This window comes from Mastomys coucha, unplaced genomic scaffold (genome assembly GCF_008632895.1).
Source record: "Mastomys coucha isolate ucsf_1 unplaced genomic scaffold, UCSF_Mcou_1 pScaffold13, whole genome shotgun sequence".
In the NCBI taxonomy this organism is placed as follows: domain Eukaryota; kingdom Metazoa; phylum Chordata; class Mammalia; order Rodentia; family Muridae; genus Mastomys; species Mastomys coucha.
Window position 1 is genome coordinate 16,323,271 of NW_022196895.1, and position 19,141 is coordinate 16,342,411.

Consider the following 19,141-nt stretch of genomic DNA (forward strand, 5'->3'; position numbering starts at 1 on the left):
TCCATATGACATGACGCTGGAAGAGCAATGTATGATAACAAAGGCAGGGCATAGGTGGATAGCGCTCTGGCTTAATGGACAGGGCTTCCTGTCTAGAAAGGAAGGGTGAACATTCATTCAGCTGCAGTTGCATGTGGAGCACAAACGACAGGTCTTACTAATGAGGGCCACAGCATGTTACTTCTCTTTCACTCTGTCTCCTTTTTAAAAAACTGGAAGTGCTATTAGAAATAACCATCTGGGGTTATGAAAGTCAAATAAATATTCAAATCCAATGCTGTTGGGTTTTTCTACTCTCTTTTAAAACACAAGAAAGTAGGAATATTAATTGTGTGTGTATGTGTGTGTGTGTGTGTGTATGTGTGTATGTGTGTGTGTGTGTGTGTGTGTGTGTGTGTGTGTGAGAGGGAGAGAGAGAGAGAGAGAGAGAGAGAAAGAAAGAGAGAGAGAGAGAAAGAGAGGCAATGCTTACTGACTCCTCTGGAAGAACCCAGTTGTTCAGGAAGAAGCAGGTAATTTCTCTAAATATTTTTAGTTTTAAACTAATCAATGAATAGTTTATTAAAATCAATCAAATTGAAGTAAATAATGCATTTATTGATTGTAAGTTAAGAAATGAATAGTCTATTCTCATGTAAGCACTTGATATGCCTGGTATTTGATACATGACAATTTACTGCCAGTGCTAGTTTACTAGAGGGTATAGACATGAGACTGTAACCGGGCTCCATGAGAAGAGACCACAAACAGTCGCCAGGATGTGAATATGCTCTGCTAAAAAAAAGAGCTTACTGGAACATGGTGTCATAGAAAGGTCACCAGTATGAGAATTTTATAAGCCAGATTTTCATTCCAGGATGAATGACTGCCTTTGGCCTTTTAAGAACTAATTTTCCTCTATCACTATCAATCTGCTTATTATCATTATTATTACTATTACTATAAGTTGGGGGTATTAATACCTTATCCTAAAGGAAAAGAAACATCTAAAGTTAAGTTATATACAATCTCTTCCATTGACTGTCATATACAATATTCACAGTTCAGAACTGTTTTTAAATACTAAATTAGTCACTATATGTAGAAATAAAATTATGTTAAATGCAAAATTATGAATTCACATGCACAATTATAAATATAAGTGAAATTGTCATGTTATAAATAATGGAAATAAATATGTTTCAAGGTTTGCTGGGGAGAAAAGTTTTTAGTCTATATATCTGAAATTCAGTGAAAATGAACCAGTGAAGCCAGAACATGATGAAATAGATGTCTGATACTGAGATTGCATATCTGACTATCCACATTTGGACAGAATGTTCTAGGCCTTGATATACAATCTCTTAGAGCCCTTATGTAAGAAAACAACTAAAACCAGCAAGGTTACCATTATATTCTCATTAATAGGTAAGTGGCCCTTACTCAGTGAATAGGTATACTACCTGTCCACAAGACACTATTACCTTTTATTCTAGGATAGAAAAATAAAAACAAGTGTTCCTGTCAAACAAAGACCTTCCTGCCCTTAAAACTTGAGACCAAGAGTATAGAATCCAGTCTAATAAGCATATGCACAATAAAAATAGATCTATTCAGAGATGTCTTATATAATACTGTATTTACCCTAGGTATTTGTTAGGGTTAAAATTCCAACAGGCATATCACCAATAGAGAGCAGGAAGCATGTTGGGCTCCTAATTTACACTGAGAATAGGCCCTAGAGAAGGTAACTCTCAAATGGACACAGTAGGATTAAAAATATATATATCTCATATAAACATAGACCCAAGTCAGGAATGTAAGGTGCAAAGACAGTGACTTGTGTATAACTATACTAAGAATTTAAATAGAGCTTGCTAAGTTTGGGAGGGATGTCACTGGAAATACAGAAATCATCGTATTTTACCAGTATTCTGGCATACGCTAAGAGACAAGAAAGATGGCAGTCACGTGGGCACAGACACTTTAACCTGTTCTCTTTCTCACTGGCTACTAGAGAATTCTGGTGAAGCCACCCAGCTGATGAAACCACTGACATAGGGTTCTCACTCGTTGTCCATTTACCTTCACAACACACAGAACACCCTCATTTGTCGCTGGATCTGTTGTGATTTTGAACCACCCGTTTTCATTTCCTTTTAAGATGGTGAAATTGGCCTTCCAGTTGGCACTGTTAACCATGTCCTTATCATCTACAGGAATGCGCAAGATTTCCACATTATATGTATTTTCCTCCACAGCAGTTTCATACTGGAGAAAAAGAAAGTCACTTAAAATTGTACTTGTAATAGAAAACTTTTCACAAAGTAAAATGTTTCTTAATTTCCAAAAGAACCTGTTTCCATAGGGTTTACATAGATTACCTAAAAGCATGATCACAGATAGTCTTGTTTCATGAAAATTTAAGATAAACAATATTTTCTACAAATGTAGACTAATGTTATTATACTTCATCAAGAGGTAGATCACATAAATACTAAAATTAGGAAACAGAGGCTATGGGTAGCTGTGTATATTATATATTTGACCTGCAGTTTTATTAATAAATGAACACATGCCTCAAAGTATGCCAAAGTCTTTGTAAGCCCAAATTAATAAACAGAAATAGCTGAAACAAAGATAGATTTGGTTTTCTAAACTTACAGCATTTTGTCTGAATGTGGGCGCATTGTCATTGGAATCTTGCACGGTTATGATACAAGTTGATGTACTGATTAGTCCAAAAAATTGGCCATTCATGTCCTGCACTTTCATTATCAGTTTGTACTTGTCTACAACCTGAAAGGAAAACAATTAATTGGCTCAGATACTTATTTAGACTCATAAATGAAACCTGTTTCTCACATTCTTTTGCTTGTTTTTATTTGATTTCTATATTTAGGTATACTCTTAAAATTTTGTAAGGGAAAGGTATTTGGAAAAGACATACTGAGAATTTAGACATGTCCTAACAGGAAAGTGGAAAGTCAGAGATGACTACGAAGTAATGACATTTAAGTTTTACAGCACTCTTCAGCAAATGTGAGTGTTGTTTAGAACAGTGGTTTTCAACCTTCTTAATGCTGTGACTCTTTAATTTAGCTCATTATGTTGTGGTGACTCCCAAAAATTAAATTATTTTCATTGTTACTTCATAATTGTAATTTTGCTACTATTATGAGTCATTATATAAATATTTTTGGAGATAGAGATTTATCAAGGGGGTTACAACTCAGGTTGATAACTACTGGTCTAGAGTAAGCAAACCAGGCATCATGGTTAACAGGAAGTGAACCCCTACACTAGGCAGGTTGTTCAAATCTAAGTAGCAGAAACAAAAGGAAAAGGGAAATCGAGATGAAATGTACTTGGCTATGAGGGTAAGATGGGACTTGATAACCATTTATCCACTTAAGAAAGTAAGATGTGGTTAAGTATGATATGCAGGGACAGATTATATAAACAAGTAGACAAGGCTGCCACCAGCCATCATTGGAAGTCCAGAATGAGACAACTCTTTAAGGGCAGCAACGTTATAAAGGAGGGCAAAAAGGGCTGTGAACTTGAGTTTTGTTCTGCACACACAGGATTGTATTTGCCTAATGGAGATCTAATAAACAAGGACCAGCAACACCTAGATATAATGTGGTCCCTCCTCCATGTCAGGAGGTAGCGATGGGGAGGCACCCTTCCATAGGTAGGAGGTTAGAGTCATGCCAAAGGTGTTATGATGAGCAGAGCTGAGACATAATGACTAATAGCCTTCTCCAGCACAGGGGAAAGAAGACAGCTAAGCAGAGAGTATTTCAAAAGGAAACTGAAGAAGCAAGATGAGAACCATAAATTCATTGTCAGCCTGATGGGATTTAAAGTCACCATGGAAACCATCATTCAGGTAAGTCAGTCTATGAGGGACTTACTGTAACTGAGATGGAAGACTCAACCAAAATATGGGCAGCACAATTCTACTGGCCAGGTGCTAGACTTTATAAGAAGAAGATGAGCTGAGCAAGCAGAATCCCTCCCTCTCTTCCCGCTGAGAGCACAATTGTGACCAGCTGCCTCAAGGACCTGCCTCCATGGTTTCCCTGTCCTGATGGACTACACTCTTGAACAAAAGCCAAAATAAACCTTCATTCCTTATACTGATTTTATCAGGTATTTTGTTACAAGAATAGGAAAGCAACTAATACTGTTGCTACTGTCCATGATTTACCAATGCTACAAAAAAAAAAAATTAAATAATGGTAACCAAAACATTTCTACGAATTTGTATTCCTTTATGTAGATTCCCACATTCTTTCCTCTTCCCTTTGCTAATTGGTATTCCTTTATGTAGATTCCTGCATTCTTTCCTCTTCCCTTTGCTAATTGGTATTCCTTTCCTCTTCCCTTTGCTAATTGGTATTCCTTTATGCAGATTCCCGCATTCCTTCCTCTTCCCTTTGTTAATTGGTATTCCTTTATGTAGATTTCCACATCCTTTCCTCTTCCCTTTGCTAATTGGTATTCCTTTATGTAGATTCCTGCATCCTTTCCTCTTCCCTTTGCTAATTGGTATTCCTTTATGTAGATTCCCACATCCTTTCCTCTTCCCTTTGGAGTTGCACTCCACTGACTTTTTTCATAGCATTTGTCTTTGTCATAGCAATCATTCTAAGTACATTATTCTGGCTGTAGTGGGGACATTGGAAGTGTCCCAATAAAATTACTTTGTACATGTGGCTCGTCTTCTTCAGTTAGTAATACTTGACTCTAAGTTAAATAGTCTGATCAAACAAACAAAAAATTAATAACTTCATACATACAGATTAGACATGTATTAAACCTTCCTAATCAATTGAGTAAATAAGTTTAAACACCAAGTAGTATTCACATAAAGAAACTGAATACAATCGCCACACAATGACTATATATTATTACCAATTAATTTAACTTTATCCCAACTAATACTTTCCTTTGTAAAAACTGCACACAGCTAGATTAACTGAATTGGTATAAGAACAAAAAAAAAAGTTAAACATTATGTCCTTCATGACGACTGAGCCTTTATGACTCTGGATCCAATTAGTCTTATACACTAAAGGATATGAAAGAATGCACAGTCGTTTACCTAAGAAATACATTGTACCCTCCCTTACAAGCACCAATTAAACTGTATTCCTATTTTGTATGGTTTCTTTCATACAGAAATAGAAATGACTAAAAACCAGGAAACATGTCAGGAATTCTTATTCAGATAAAATAAGAAAATAGCAAGTTATAGTGAGTGGAAAAAGGGAAAAGCCTACAGTGAAGTGACTTCCTGCAGTATGGACATTACCTCTCTGTCCATGTAGTGAGAGACGGTGGTGATGACACCAGTGTCGGGGTGCACAGAAAAGAGCCCAGGTGACGGGGGGCTCTGTTCCAAGATGCTGTACTTGAGGCGTGTGTGCATAGTGTCAGGCTCATCTTTATCCGTGGCACAAACCGTTCCCACGGTGGTACCTATTTGTTTAAAAAGCAAATTTGAACTACCAGAACAGCACAATGTATTTGGTGTATACACTTTTCAAATTGGCCCATGACAGTAGGAACCTAATTTAAATTGTGATTCTTGCCAAATAAACAAAACTTTTGACAGGACTCAGGAAGAAGACTTCTAAACATTCTAGCATCGAGAGTCACAGATTAAAATGTTTGATAGTAAATTACGAAAAACTAAATGTCAATCGACAGTAATTTCAGAACAGGGTGTGGGCTCTGCTTATATTCCCAACACTAAAAAGATTGAGGCAGTAAGATTAGTAATTTGAGATCAACTTGGACTATACAGCAGGACCCACCTCAAAACACAAAGTTAAAATTATATACATATATATGTATATATGTATATATACATATATATTATAATTACAATATATATTCTCACATATTACAATAATAATCCAACTAGAGGCATAAACCATGTCTCTTGAATTAATTCAATTTTATTAGACTTTCAATTAATATATAAATTAAGGCTCAGTATACTTATATAAATGATCAAATTGATTTTTAAAATTGAGTTTATTCATTTATTGGGGGAAATGATAAAATATACGTAGAAGCTAGAGGACAACTTTCAGGAATCAGTTCTGTTCTTCTACCACATGGATCCTGAGAATCAACTCAAGTTATCAGGCTCAGTGGCAAGGTCCTTTATCTGCTGAGTTTTATCACATGCCTTCGGGATGATCTTTTTTAATTCCCTCTTTCCTTCCATCTCCCACTCATTTGTAGACACTTCCTTTTGTCTTTTTCTTGTGAACTTTCTTTCTATGTCTACTCTTGGATTTATTTTCCTTTAAGAGTCTGACAGTATTAATAGATCTAAACCTAATGGTAAGGCGTGATTCAAATAACCCAGGTTTATGAAAAATCTAACTGTTTTCTCTTGGTTCTCAAAGGAAAACTGAAACCAGTTACCCCTCTGAGAAACTAGAAAAATGTGATTGGGCTATAGATTCATGAAGCTGATATTAAGAAGTGAGAGAACCCAAAGTGACTGCTACTACCCCTCTCAGAGACTTAATGAGGAAATGCAGTATATAGAAATGCATGTACAGTACAGTAGGAACATAAACAACTGCCAGAAATCTTAGCAGAAAAATATAACAGCCATCTTTTATGCCAGAGCCCCATCTCACCTTTATGGCGAGGTGTATGTGTGTGTGTGTGTGTGTGTGTGTGTGTGTGTGTGTGTGTGTGTGTGTGTGTGTGTGTGTGTGTGTGTGTGTGTGTGTGTGTGTGTGTTTGTGTGTGTGTGTGTGTGTGTGTGTGTGTTCATTCTTCATAATGCAATCCTCAGAAACAAGCTATGACAATACACAGAAATAAAATAATTTGCTTTCCACATTGAAGGAGAGTATTTATGATGGAGTCTGTGTGACCTGTGTCACTCAAATTATTCTAGTGGTCACTGTAAATTGTATGTAGTGAAGTAATTCAAGAAAACAGAAATTTAAAAATAACTTAAAAGCTGTATCGTGTATCAGCCTGTGTATTTAGTACTTCTCCACAGCCTCATCGAAATATCTAAATTTCATTTGTTTTTACTGTTCATTCTACCTTGTGAATCTTCTCTGGAGAAACAGGATAGGATAAAACAATGCAATAAGAAGATAAAGTAAAATGCATATTATGAGCAGTATATACATCCTGACTGCATTCCATGATGGATAATTGGTGTCATACTGAACATGTCAGAAATTCCTATAGTTCTTTGTAAGACGTTTGTTGATTATAATTGATGGGACGTGATTGGTGTCTTCTGATAAGTAAATCCTAGATCTGGGTTACCCCATGATCTACTGGCCATGAACATAAAATCCCCAACTGGAGAGATAGGTTTCTGGATAAAGGGTCTTGGGACTTGAAGAAGACAGTGGAAATTGTACTTTAGTCCACACACATACAGAAACACATACGCAAATGCAAACAAAACCAAACAATAAAAATCCCAGTGTCTCAAAATTATACACAAACATGTTTCACATAGAAACAACCTTACCAAGTCTACTGCCTTCTGAAACTTCAAAATTATAAATCGCTTCTGTAAAAAGAGGGTGATTGTCATTTTCATCCTCTATTTTAATGGGCAATGGGAGAGGGGAATCTGCTGAATAGCCATCTGCAGTGGTTGCATAGGCGATCAACTGTGGGAGAGAGAAAAGCAACATCAGCAGCAGTCAACATCACAGCATAGAGGAGATGAGATGTCCTGAGAGCGTCCCTGCAAATCTTTTCAGTAGTAAGCAGCTATCTCATCACTGTTCCACCTGGAGATCCTCAGGGCAACTGGTATTCAGTATTGGGAGAAAATTGTTCTACTTGAGATAAAGAGCAGGTCACAATGTAGAGAAGTTAGAAGTGAAGTTCCGTATGCAATATTGGGAAGCATTGGTTGCTCCTGGGACTCAGATTACAGTCTTTAGGATCTTTGACATCCATAAGTTTCATTGGGAGGATGGTGATACCATGGCCACATTAAAAAATTTTTAACCAAAGGCAAAGAATGCCACATGAAGACAGTTGTCGGGTCTCTTTCATCCTCTAGAAACAGACTTCTTTCCAGTGCGGAGTCTTCTTGCCAAGTCAAGGGTGGCTCATGACAGAGAACACATGCTCTTCTATAATGGAAACCATCTGAGACTGCTCCCCACTGACCGTACGCCTATTCCTGTCAGAAAGCTAGCCTGTTTACCTTTATGTGGACTTGGCTTCCCATGTTTATTCCTTTATCTAATTATCAGACATGATCAGATAAAAACATATGCAGGAAAAAAAGACAAAAAAGTGAGCTAGCGGAGTGGAAGAAGATCACCTGTGGGCCTGTCCTAAAGAACTGAAAATGTGTAGTGACGAGAGAAGGGGTCTGGCAAGTGAACCCAAACTCCTAAAACTGTATTGAGTTTTATGTCCAAATGCAATTAAATCTCCTTGCCTCATTTCAGGATTGCTTAACAAAAGCTGACATGAAGGTTTGTCAAGCATTCCAGCACACAATTTTCCTATTTTCCTTAGACTTTAAGATGCTCCCTAAGAACAGAATTCAGGAAGAAAAGAGCATGTAAGGACTCAGAAGGCAGACAGTTCATTAATTTAGAGCCATATTTATCAATAAAACACCTACATCAAAAACATCATATTCCTCACGATCCACAGGCCGAGTACAATACAGATTCCCAGTGTCTCTCTCAATGAAAAACCAATTCAGTGGTTCTTGGTCAGCTCCACGCCCACGTATTGAATAGAAGACTGTATAGTTCTGAGCTGCATCAGACTGAACCTGAAAGAAAAATACACAGAGGTATATACAATTAATGTTTTATATGTATGTATCATGTATGTATGTGTGTGTGTGTGTGTGTATATATATATATATATATATATATATATGTTTGTATTTTACATGTGTTTAATCTTAACAACCTTTCAGTAGGAAAGAGCAATATAAGTTAGAGTTGGTAAGAGTATGGCCATGGAACACTTAGGGAAGCCAGGGGATAATATAAAGGAGTCGATTCTCTCCTTTCACAATGTGGGTCCCAGGAATAGGACTCAAGCATCAGGCTTGATAGCAAGCACCTTTACCACTAATCCATCTTACAGACCCTATCCTGCCATCTTCTTTATAGCTGAGTGCAAAAATGCTATGAAGAAGTGTACAGATCCATCTCATTTGCAGGTAAGTATGGCTACATGAAGCCCAGTCGATGGGATGTATACAAAAATAATATGAACAATAAAAATAATGCAATAATAAAATGTACTAATCTAAGTAATAGTATGAATAATTGTGCTGCAATACATTATGTAAAGAAAATTATCAATATCCATGAAGATTTAAGCTGTACTCTAGAAGTTGAAGTACGTATTCACACTTTGAACATGGAGGTAAGCCATTTTGATTATACATAGGTGGTCAAGCTAAGCCAGTAGTACAAGCATATGTAGGACTCAGAGAGTAAGATCATGTGATTCAGGCCAGCCAGGGCTACATATTGAGACTTCATATCTCTTGAGCTCTTGATGCTGTCTTCACACACTAGACCTGCTTTGCTGGAATGTGCTTTCACAGGACAGGACTGAGCATCTCCCTTGCTAAAGGTAGTACTTTCTGGAATTTCAGTGAGAAGTAGCTATACTAAGGAGCAGAACTCAATTTCTTTCTATGTCCAGTGCATATGGCAGCGTCTACCACACCAGGTACTAGATGACACAGATGTCCAGTAACCATCTCCTAAATGAATGAATACATGATGGAAGCATGCAATGCCCATAGGCTGTCTTACACCCACTGGTAGCACCTCAGGCATTTTATTCTTATCTTATTCATTTGTATTTCATGAATAACTTTATTCATGTCTTCTTATTTGCTTAATGCTTAAATATTTACTAAGCCTGAATAAAACAGACTCTCCACTTAGAAGGACCACAATCGAAAGGAAAGAAAACCTACCTGTTGAAGAAACAATGGGAAGGGACCCAAGGAATTTTCTTGCATCGAACATGGAATGGGTGCCCATCTTCTCTTGGATCTCCTGAGGACAGTTTCCTTAGTATGTCTTTTCTTCAGTACCTGAATTTAAAGGAAAAAATACATATCAGAAACATCACAGTCATGTGAACCACAGGAGAAAATTCACATCCTTCACTGTTCTGTCCTTTATAGTAGCCACTACCTACCACAGGCATAGGATCTTTTGTGCTAACTAAAATTAATTTAGCCGGGCAGTGGTGGTGCACGCCTTTAATCCCAGCACTTGGGAGGCAGAGGCAGGCAGATTTCTGAGTTTGAGGCCAGCCTGGTCTACAGAATGAGTTCCAGGATAGCCGGGGCTACACAGAGAAACCCTGTCTTGAAAAACAAAACAAAACAAACAAACAAACAAAAAACAAAAAAAAATAATAATTTAAATGGAAATATCTATCCTTTTATTACACTAGCCATGAACATTGCATCAGAGTACCAGTCACTAGAGATTATAGAATATTCTAGAACATTTCTATCACTAAAAGATTATTTTATGTTGCAGCAAAGGGAGACACTTGTTTTCATGGTCATTATTAATAACTAAATATTTTATTAAATATTCCATAAAATGCTAAGCAGTCATCTAATTAGTTTTACCACTAGTTCATTTGCATAGATTATGTAGGCCAATTGAAATTGTCCACCATTTTGTAAATATATTCACAATACTCTTTCTTATAAGTATGTGTTTGCACTAATAAGAAATTCTAAAGGCTGTGATGACTATATCCCATACAGGAACACAACTTTCATTAGCTAGAAATCAGACCAGACAAAAGCTTCATCAAAGGGGGATATCATTTACATTTAAGACCAGAGAGACCAAAGCCAGACTAGTATTGAGAAAGATTGAGGGCTGGAGAGAGGGCTCAGCCATTAAAGGCTAGGCTCACAATCAAAAAAACGTAAGAGAAAAATTGAGAAATGAAAGACCAAATGAAGTAAGAAAATGGAGGGAGAAGGGAAGAAAAATAATAGGAACTAAACAGGACAAGAGAGGAGAGAGGGGGAAGGCAGGGGAGAGCAGTGGAGAGATGCTATTTCTCCATTACTCTACTTTGCTATTTTTAAGAAAAGACTTTTACTGGAAAGCTTTCCACCCCCCACCCCACCCCCATGCTTGAGACTGGCCAATGTGCTTTGCATACCTTCTTCTTGTGCTCCAGGATTACAGTGATCTCTTTCTGCGTCTGCATCTTTGAATCAGAAAGCTGGATGGTAAAATATCTTTTCTCATCAGACAATACAACAGTTCTGGTAGGATAAACTGATCCATCATCTAGAACTCTGAAATCAGGATCACTTGGTATGATGCCATCAGCTGAGCTGAGACACTCTTTCAAACTAACTGCCAGCAAAAATTTTCCAGTTGCAAGGTGGAGATACATGCATAAAGAAAACATATATATTAAAATAATATACGTTGTACTAAAAACCAAGCACTTTACACTTGTGGAATGCCTTAATAGTTCTCTTTCATTCTTAAAAGTAGTAATTTAATTTGAATTAAAATTGTCTTGATGGTATATTAGTATTGAACAAGTTGTTTTAAAAATTAACATGCTTCTAGTAGACTTATGAAAATGATCTTCGACTAAAGAGGTAGACACATGAATCTCATGACAAAGGTGAGACACACGCCTTTAATGCACCTGAATAAACACAGTGAAATCTCCCTCACCAATAACTGAGGGTGTCTCAAGAGGCACCTGCCTTTAGTCAGAAGACACACAAAGATACACAGAGAACAAAGGAGCATAGGAGCTGACAGTCAAGTAAGAAAAACTGGTCTCTGAAGTCTTCCCATAACACTTTTTGAACATTTCCATCTGCACAAACACAACTTTCCATGACCCTCTACAAGAACACCATGTGGCACCTTCCTAATAAAAGCTAATGATATTTAAGTATCAAAAAATCAACTTTTTCCCATCCCACTCTCCATTTGCTTTTATAGAAACCAAACTGATGATGCTCAAACAATGACCTCACCTAAGGGCTCCTTTGCTTCCTGCGTACCTTTGCTTTAGCCCTAATCTGTTATGGGTGGGCTTAACAAAATGATTGATGTTTCACCAAAAGGCAGTGAAGGTTTTAAGGACTGTATCAATATATTTCTCTCCTCTTTATATTTTTAGCTGAATGATTCCTTCTGGCTTATTCTCCCAGAGGAACACCATATCTCTCCTTATCTTTTTCTTTTCTTGTTTCCCACAGTAGAAAAAGTGAGATTAATTTGATGAAATCAGCTGAGACAGTTTTGTCAGAAATTGTAAATGTTATTGAAAGGACAATTTTATATATCTAGGACAAGTACTTCTCTTTTTAAAAATATCATGGTGGTTGGCTGGAGAGATGGATCAGTGGTTAAGAGCACTGATTGTTCTTCTGAAGGTCCTGAGTTCAAATCCCAGAAACCACATGGTGGCTCACAACCATCTGTAATGAGATCTGATGCCCTTTTCTGGTGTGTCTGAAGACAGCTACAATGTACTTATATATAATGAATAAATAAATCTTTAAAAAAAAATCATGATGGTTTCCTTTAATTTTTCTACACCAACACACACACACACACACACACACACACACACACACACACACACATCTGGGCATAGCTACCTAGCTGTTTGGAAAAAGTAAAGTTCAGTCAGGTTCTCAGGTCTCCCTTTTAAAATGGATGATTATCTACAGTTCTGAAGAGAAAACATTGTTTTGCTTCTTTATAATGGTATAATACTTCTCCAGGGCAGTCAATATGGCTTAGTGAGTAAAGATGCTTGCAGCCAAGCCTGACATCGTGAGGTTGATTCCTGGTGCTCACTGAGTGGAAGGAAATAACAAAATCCCACAAGTTGTCTTTTGATCTACACATGCATGAGGGCACACACATACACACACTCACATACATGCACTCATACACACATGCATGCACACACACCATAGGACAAGTGTACAAACATACAAACACAAACTAAATAAAATCTAGATTTAAAATAAAAGAATATTAATGTGTTTCTCTTCAATACACATCTATACTTCTGCAATACTCAAACCCCAGAGTATTGAAAGTATATTTTAAGCTGTTAAGATCAATGATTTCAAAAGCATGGACTCACAGTAGCACTGACCACCTGATTCAACAGCTACAAGGCAAAAATGCATGGTTGAAATAATACTAAACTGTCTCTGTTTCTAAGTCAATGTAGAGCAGCTTCAGAGTACATAGACAACACCCTACACTCATGGCAGACTAAGAACATTGTAAGTCTGTTTCAAAGAGACTGTTCAGAAAGTTCTCACCTCTCCCGATGATCTTGTCTGCCTCTAGTGTTGGGGGTACATGAAATGTCACCTTTTTACAGGCCTCACCAACAAAACTGAAGACCTACAAATTTTTAAACATCATATTAGTTCATCTTAGAATAAGAAAGAAACCATATGACCATTTCAGTAAATGAAGAACAGGCAATTGACAAGCTCTGCCTGCAATTTATGAAAACAGCCTCAATGTTTTAGTGAAAGACTAGCAAGTGCTTAACAAAGAGTGTCTGTGTTCAAATAACAACTAACTTCATGCTTAAATGAGGAAGACTAAATGTTCTTCTCCATTACTGGAGATACAATAATACCTGCCCCTGCCACTTTTGTGTGATATTATATTAGAGATTCTTACCTGGGCATTTACACAAGAAAATTAAGTGATGTAGATATACAAATTGGTTAGAAAGGAAGAAATAAAACTGTATTAATAGATACTACATTCATGTATCAAAACATGAATTCATGTATACAAAAACAAGGAATACACAATTTTTGCACTAGCAACAAAACAAATAAATGACATTAGAAAGAATGTAGGAAATAAAAGGTACATACAAAACTGGCTTGTTTGGGCCACCAACACAGCTCAGTGGGTGCCTGAGCCACCAACATGCTTGTCACCAAGGCTGATGACCTGAGTTCAATACCCACAACCCACCTGGTAGGAGAGAACTGACACCTACCAACATTTCCTTTGACCTTCACAAATATACCATGGTACACACACATGAGCGCACACACACACACACACACACACAAACACACACATACACATAGGTACAACACAGACACACACACCAAATAAAACAAGTATTGTAAATAAGTTGGTTTACACACACACATACACCAAATAAACAAGTACTGTAAATGTATTGCTTTCCCAAGAGGAAAGAGGAGAGAAAGAGAGAGAGAGAGAAAGAGAGAGAGATAGAGAGAGAGAGAAAGAGAGAGAGAGAGAGAGACAGAGAGAGAGAGAGAGAGAGAGAGAGAGAGAGAGAGAGATCCAAGACACTTTGGAATACATTTGACAAAGAAGTACAAGATGATATTCCTTTGGAGAGTTGAACGACCCTTTCACAGGGGTCACCTAAAACAATCAGAAAACACAGATATTTACATTACAATCAGTAAGAGTAACAAAATTATAGTTATGGAGTAACAACAAAAATAATTTTATGGTTGGGGGTCACCATAACATGTGGAACTGTATTAAAAAGTCCCAGCATTAGGAAGTTTGAACACCACAGGTCTGGTTGGGCAACAACTCTTAGTTGTGCTATCTAAACATAAGCAGCAAGGAACCAGGATGGATAGGATCAGTTTAACATTTAAAACCTTTGCACTTCAAACAACATGATATAGGAAGAAAAATAAAAAGCACGGAATGGGAGATGTTATTTTCAAAATGAGAGGACAATTAGTGACATATCCATAATAATATAAATTTCAGCTCTACAAAATATTAAATAATATAAAATTTAGCTCCATAAAATGGATGGTAAATAATGAAAAAATACTAAATAGAGAGTATTCAAAGATGTACCAATGATGGTTAGGAAGATTAAAAATGCCCAACAGTATGAGACACCATGGAAATTGACATCTAATCCATGACATGCTTGCTAGAAGAACTAAAATAAACAAAACAGAAACTAAGATGTTCTTGTTGAGAAAGCAGAAAAACTAGGAACCTTTGGTGTTGTCTATGTAAATAGAAGGTGATATCTCCATACAGATATAGTTGTAGTTTCTAAGAAAACTGCACATCAAATAAATTCTATGCTGTTTTAAAATCTGTGTCTACGGCAACTTTTACAGATATAGTCATAATAGCAGTCTTGATAAGGATGAAGAAGTGCTTATACATCCACCAGCTTGTGCACAGATCAACAGAATGTTATCTAGACATGTGATAAGTGAAGTTTCATTGAAAGTTTATGTAGCATGGTCTGCTGATTGAAAAAAGATTCTTCATCTTCTGCTATTGAAATACACAGACTTGATCCAATCTAAAACATGGATAAACCCATCAGATACAGTAGAGGCAGTGTTTATACATTATTTCATTCTAAGCAGTATTCCCAACAGGCAGCTATGTAGAGACAGAAGAGGGTGCTGGTTGCTTGCACTTGGAGAAGAAAGAGAAAGTGACTAAAAATGAGCTCAAGATTTCTTGGCAAAGCTGTGGAAATGCTCCAAAGTTAGAACATGGTCATCATTGTGTACTCTAAATTTCCTGAAATTCACAGAAAATTGTTAACTTAAGAAAATTTAATTTTGTTCCAGACAACACCACAACAAGTCTGATAGAAATAAAATAAAGTACATCATCAACAAGAATATGATTCTTGTCATCTTTCTACACATCCATTTCTGCCTCTTTCAGACCTAAAAACTCATATACACAATCTTGGGAGAATATTGTAATAACCATGAAGAAGGATTTAAACCATGATATAATCAACCATGTATACAGATTTAAGAGTTAACTCATGATAACATAACAGTGTGTGTAGAAATAAAAGATCCAGAGTCTTAGTCTAACATTGACATTTTTAATATAATTTTACCATTCCTCTATATTTATGGTTATCTATATTGGCTTCATTTTTCTATTCTAAGACAATAAACTGAGCATTTCTTAAAGGTGTAAGGGATTAAAACATATAATATGAACCCGTCATACAAAGCACTGTGCTGTTAGAACACTCTTACATCTCACTGGTCATTGGAAGATTCTTTCCAAGTCCTACTATTCGTGCAGTTAGAACACTAATGTACATGCCTCAGACTCTTATAATCTTTGGTTTCTTTTTAACATATTAATCTGATGACTGTCTCATTTTCATTTTTAAATTATCTTTGAGACAGCATACTTTTCACCTAGGATGCCATTTTCCTTGTATTATAGCGCTCAGTTCTCCTTCTCCTCCTCTTCAACACTGCTCACTATGTTTACTTTGTAGCCCTGGCTGCCTTGGCATTCACTGTGTTGATGAGGGTCTCTTCATACTCACAGAGATGGACCTGCCTCTGCATCCATAACACTGGAACTAAAGCCATGTGCTAATACATTCAGCTTAGTTTAGTATTTTTTTTTTTAATTTGGGGGTTTCTTCGTTGCAAAAGTACTGTTTCTGCACAATTTGTGGCATTTTTATATAAATGGCTACAATTTTAAAGAAGACAGTTTTGTTATTTCTTTTGCATTTGTAAACAATTACATTAATAATTCCTTCTGGTTTAGGTTTAATATGATGTAATAGCTCCTAATCTGTTATAAGTATAGATACAATATTTTCTTCTAAAATTGTAAAACCACTTCTAACTTACAAGCCTTAGTCTATGTGGAGTATATATCTCCTGCTGCAGCACTGAGGACGTCTTCACAATGACTCTGCCTGTCTTAGCCCATGGTGTTGTACAACAATAAGCAAACTATGTACTAACCCCACATGCAGACCCTTCTGGGCTTTCCGCAGGCTTCTATCCATGTACATCCAGCTGTCCGTCAATGCCCTAGCATTTTACTCAATACAGCTTCATATCAGACCTTGGTGTCTATGATGGTAGCCCCAAGATTTATATCACCTTCCTTCAAAGACAGCATTTTTAGCCTCCAAACTTTCAAAGAATCTTTAAGATAAGCAGACCATGTTATATAAACTTTAAGAGAAACTTCGCTTGTATTTTTAAAACACTTTCCCATGGTAAGACTTCTAAACACGATGAACACAGTGCTCCCATTAGTCTGTGAGTCATACTACATCATTTGAAGAGACATTCTGAGTGAGCAACAACACCTCAGCTAGCTAGGATGATTTAAATACATCAATGACAACACTACCAAAAATAGGATTCTTCTCACTCTACATTATCTGTTTATTGGCAGCCTATAAGAGGAGTTGTTTAATTATTTTAAACGGACCTTACAAGGAAGGAACTTGCTGACTTTAGTTCAGTTGCAGTAGTGTGGTTGCCTGATCTTCCACAAAACTTGTCCTATATCTGGAACAATATCCATTGGAATTGTTCCTTTTCACCTTTTCCTACAATTCCCTTTACATATATTATGTTTATTTGGCCTTCCAGTAGAACATGCAAAAGAAACAACTCCAGAAATCTAAGCCTAAGGAGAATCTTCACCATTTTACTGTAACTTATGTGGCTTTTTACTTTTCTTTTCTTTTTCTTTCTTTCTTTCTTTTTTTTTTTTTTTTTTTTTTTTTTTTTTTTTTTTTTGATTTTTTCAAGACAGGGTTTCTCTGTGTAGCCCTGGCTGTCCTGGAACTCACTATAAACCAGGCTAGCCTCAAACTCAGAAATCTGCCTGCCTCTGCCTCCCAAGTGCTGGGATTAAAGGCATACGCCACCACTGCCTGGCAGCTTTTTACTTTTATTCACTACATTCATCACTCGTTATTTTCTTTTTCAATTTTTAAAAAGTTAATTGAATAAGTGTGTGTGTGTTCATTAGTGCATGCACATGTGAGTTGAAATTCCTATGGAGGCCAGAAGAGGTCATCAGATATCCTAGAACTAGACAGTTAACTAAGTCAGCAAAAAAAAAATGGTCACCGGAAACCAAATTTGGATCCTCTGCAAAAGCAGTATATGCTCTTAACCATTGGGCTATCTCACCTACCCCAATTCATTTTTGTTAAGTATAATTGCATTAAAGTTAAGAAATCCCATTCTCATGTAACAAAATTGTTAAGAATTCCTTTAAATAATAAATTTACACTGGCTGCTTATTTTGAAATAACCGTAGTTTTATTCTGCTAACAACATATCATTAGCATCTTAAAAAGCAATGGGTGACTTTTCCCTTTCCTGAGGCAAAATCCTTTTTTTTTTAAATAAAAAAAAATATCTATGAAGAGAAGAATTAATTCTAAATATACATGCATCAAACACTGGTATAACAATAGAAAAGTCATCTCTTGGAAAATAAACAGAGAAATACCTGAGTTAAATGGTATAACATCAACAGACACAACCTACCAGACATTCAGAGAACATCCTATCCAAACACTTCAGAATATACGTTTTTGGGGTTTTTTTTTGTTTGTTTGTTTGTTTGTTTTTTTAGCAAAAGCACATACGTGGAACATCCATGGAACATCCACAGGTTTATGGAGACTGGACAACATACTATTAAACAATGAATTATCCATCTTAGGAATTAAGGAAATTGTAAAATTTTTAAGATTCCATGAAAATAAAAATATTACATGCTAGATCTTTTGTATACAATGAAAGCAATAATAGGAAAGAAATCAATAGTACCTATGTTAAAAACAGTCAGAAAAGTCTCAGATAACTTAATGATACATCTTAGGTGAGGCAATCATTCTTAAGATCTAACTTTGAGACACCCTGTAGGTTTTGCTGGTTGCTTTGTATTTCATCATTTCCCATACATGTTGTCCATGATGATATCAGACTACTTTCTCACTTCACAGGGTTCTCATAAAGGGGGCAAGGAAGAGTGCACTTATTTCTGATCTCAGAATTCTGTTCTGTGTCCATTCTGTATAATTCTGAGAGAACTCGATTCTTACTAGTCTGCCAAACACAAAGGAGAGAAGAATGTTTGGGCTTCCCTCCAAGCTGGGCAACTTGAATTCGGTCTCCAGAGTACATGTGGTGGAGGGGAAGACTGATTCTCTAGACCTCCACAACAAGCCTATATTCTAACCCTGCTGGAAGAAGAGAACTGATACCCACAACCTGTCCTCTGACCTTCCTACATATGCCGATATATGCACTGTGTCA

The 19,141-nt window shown here is 36.5% G+C and overlaps 1 protein-coding gene across 2 annotated transcripts in view; it reads right to left on the bottom strand.

Annotated features, from left to right (window-relative positions):
* The window catches only part of Dsc3 (desmocollin 3), a 39,205-nt gene that overhangs the window by 15,280 nt on the left and 4,784 nt on the right, over positions 1–19,141 (bottom strand). For both annotated transcript variants that reach the window (XM_031365044.1, XM_031365045.1), the window contains exons 3-10: positions 13,343–13,427; positions 11,188–11,387; positions 9,965–10,084; positions 8,636–8,791; positions 7,514–7,658; positions 5,303–5,469; positions 2,644–2,778; positions 2,065–2,250 (exon numbers count right to left, since the gene is read on the bottom strand). In XM_031365044.1, the coding sequence (XP_031220904.1) occupies positions 2,065–2,250; positions 2,644–2,778; positions 5,303–5,469; positions 7,514–7,658; positions 8,636–8,791; positions 9,965–10,084; positions 11,188–11,387; positions 13,343–13,427 (1,194 nt within the window). The remainder of the gene's footprint in view (positions 1–2,064; positions 2,251–2,643; positions 2,779–5,302; positions 5,470–7,513; positions 7,659–8,635; positions 8,792–9,964; positions 10,085–11,187; positions 11,388–13,342; positions 13,428–19,141) is intronic.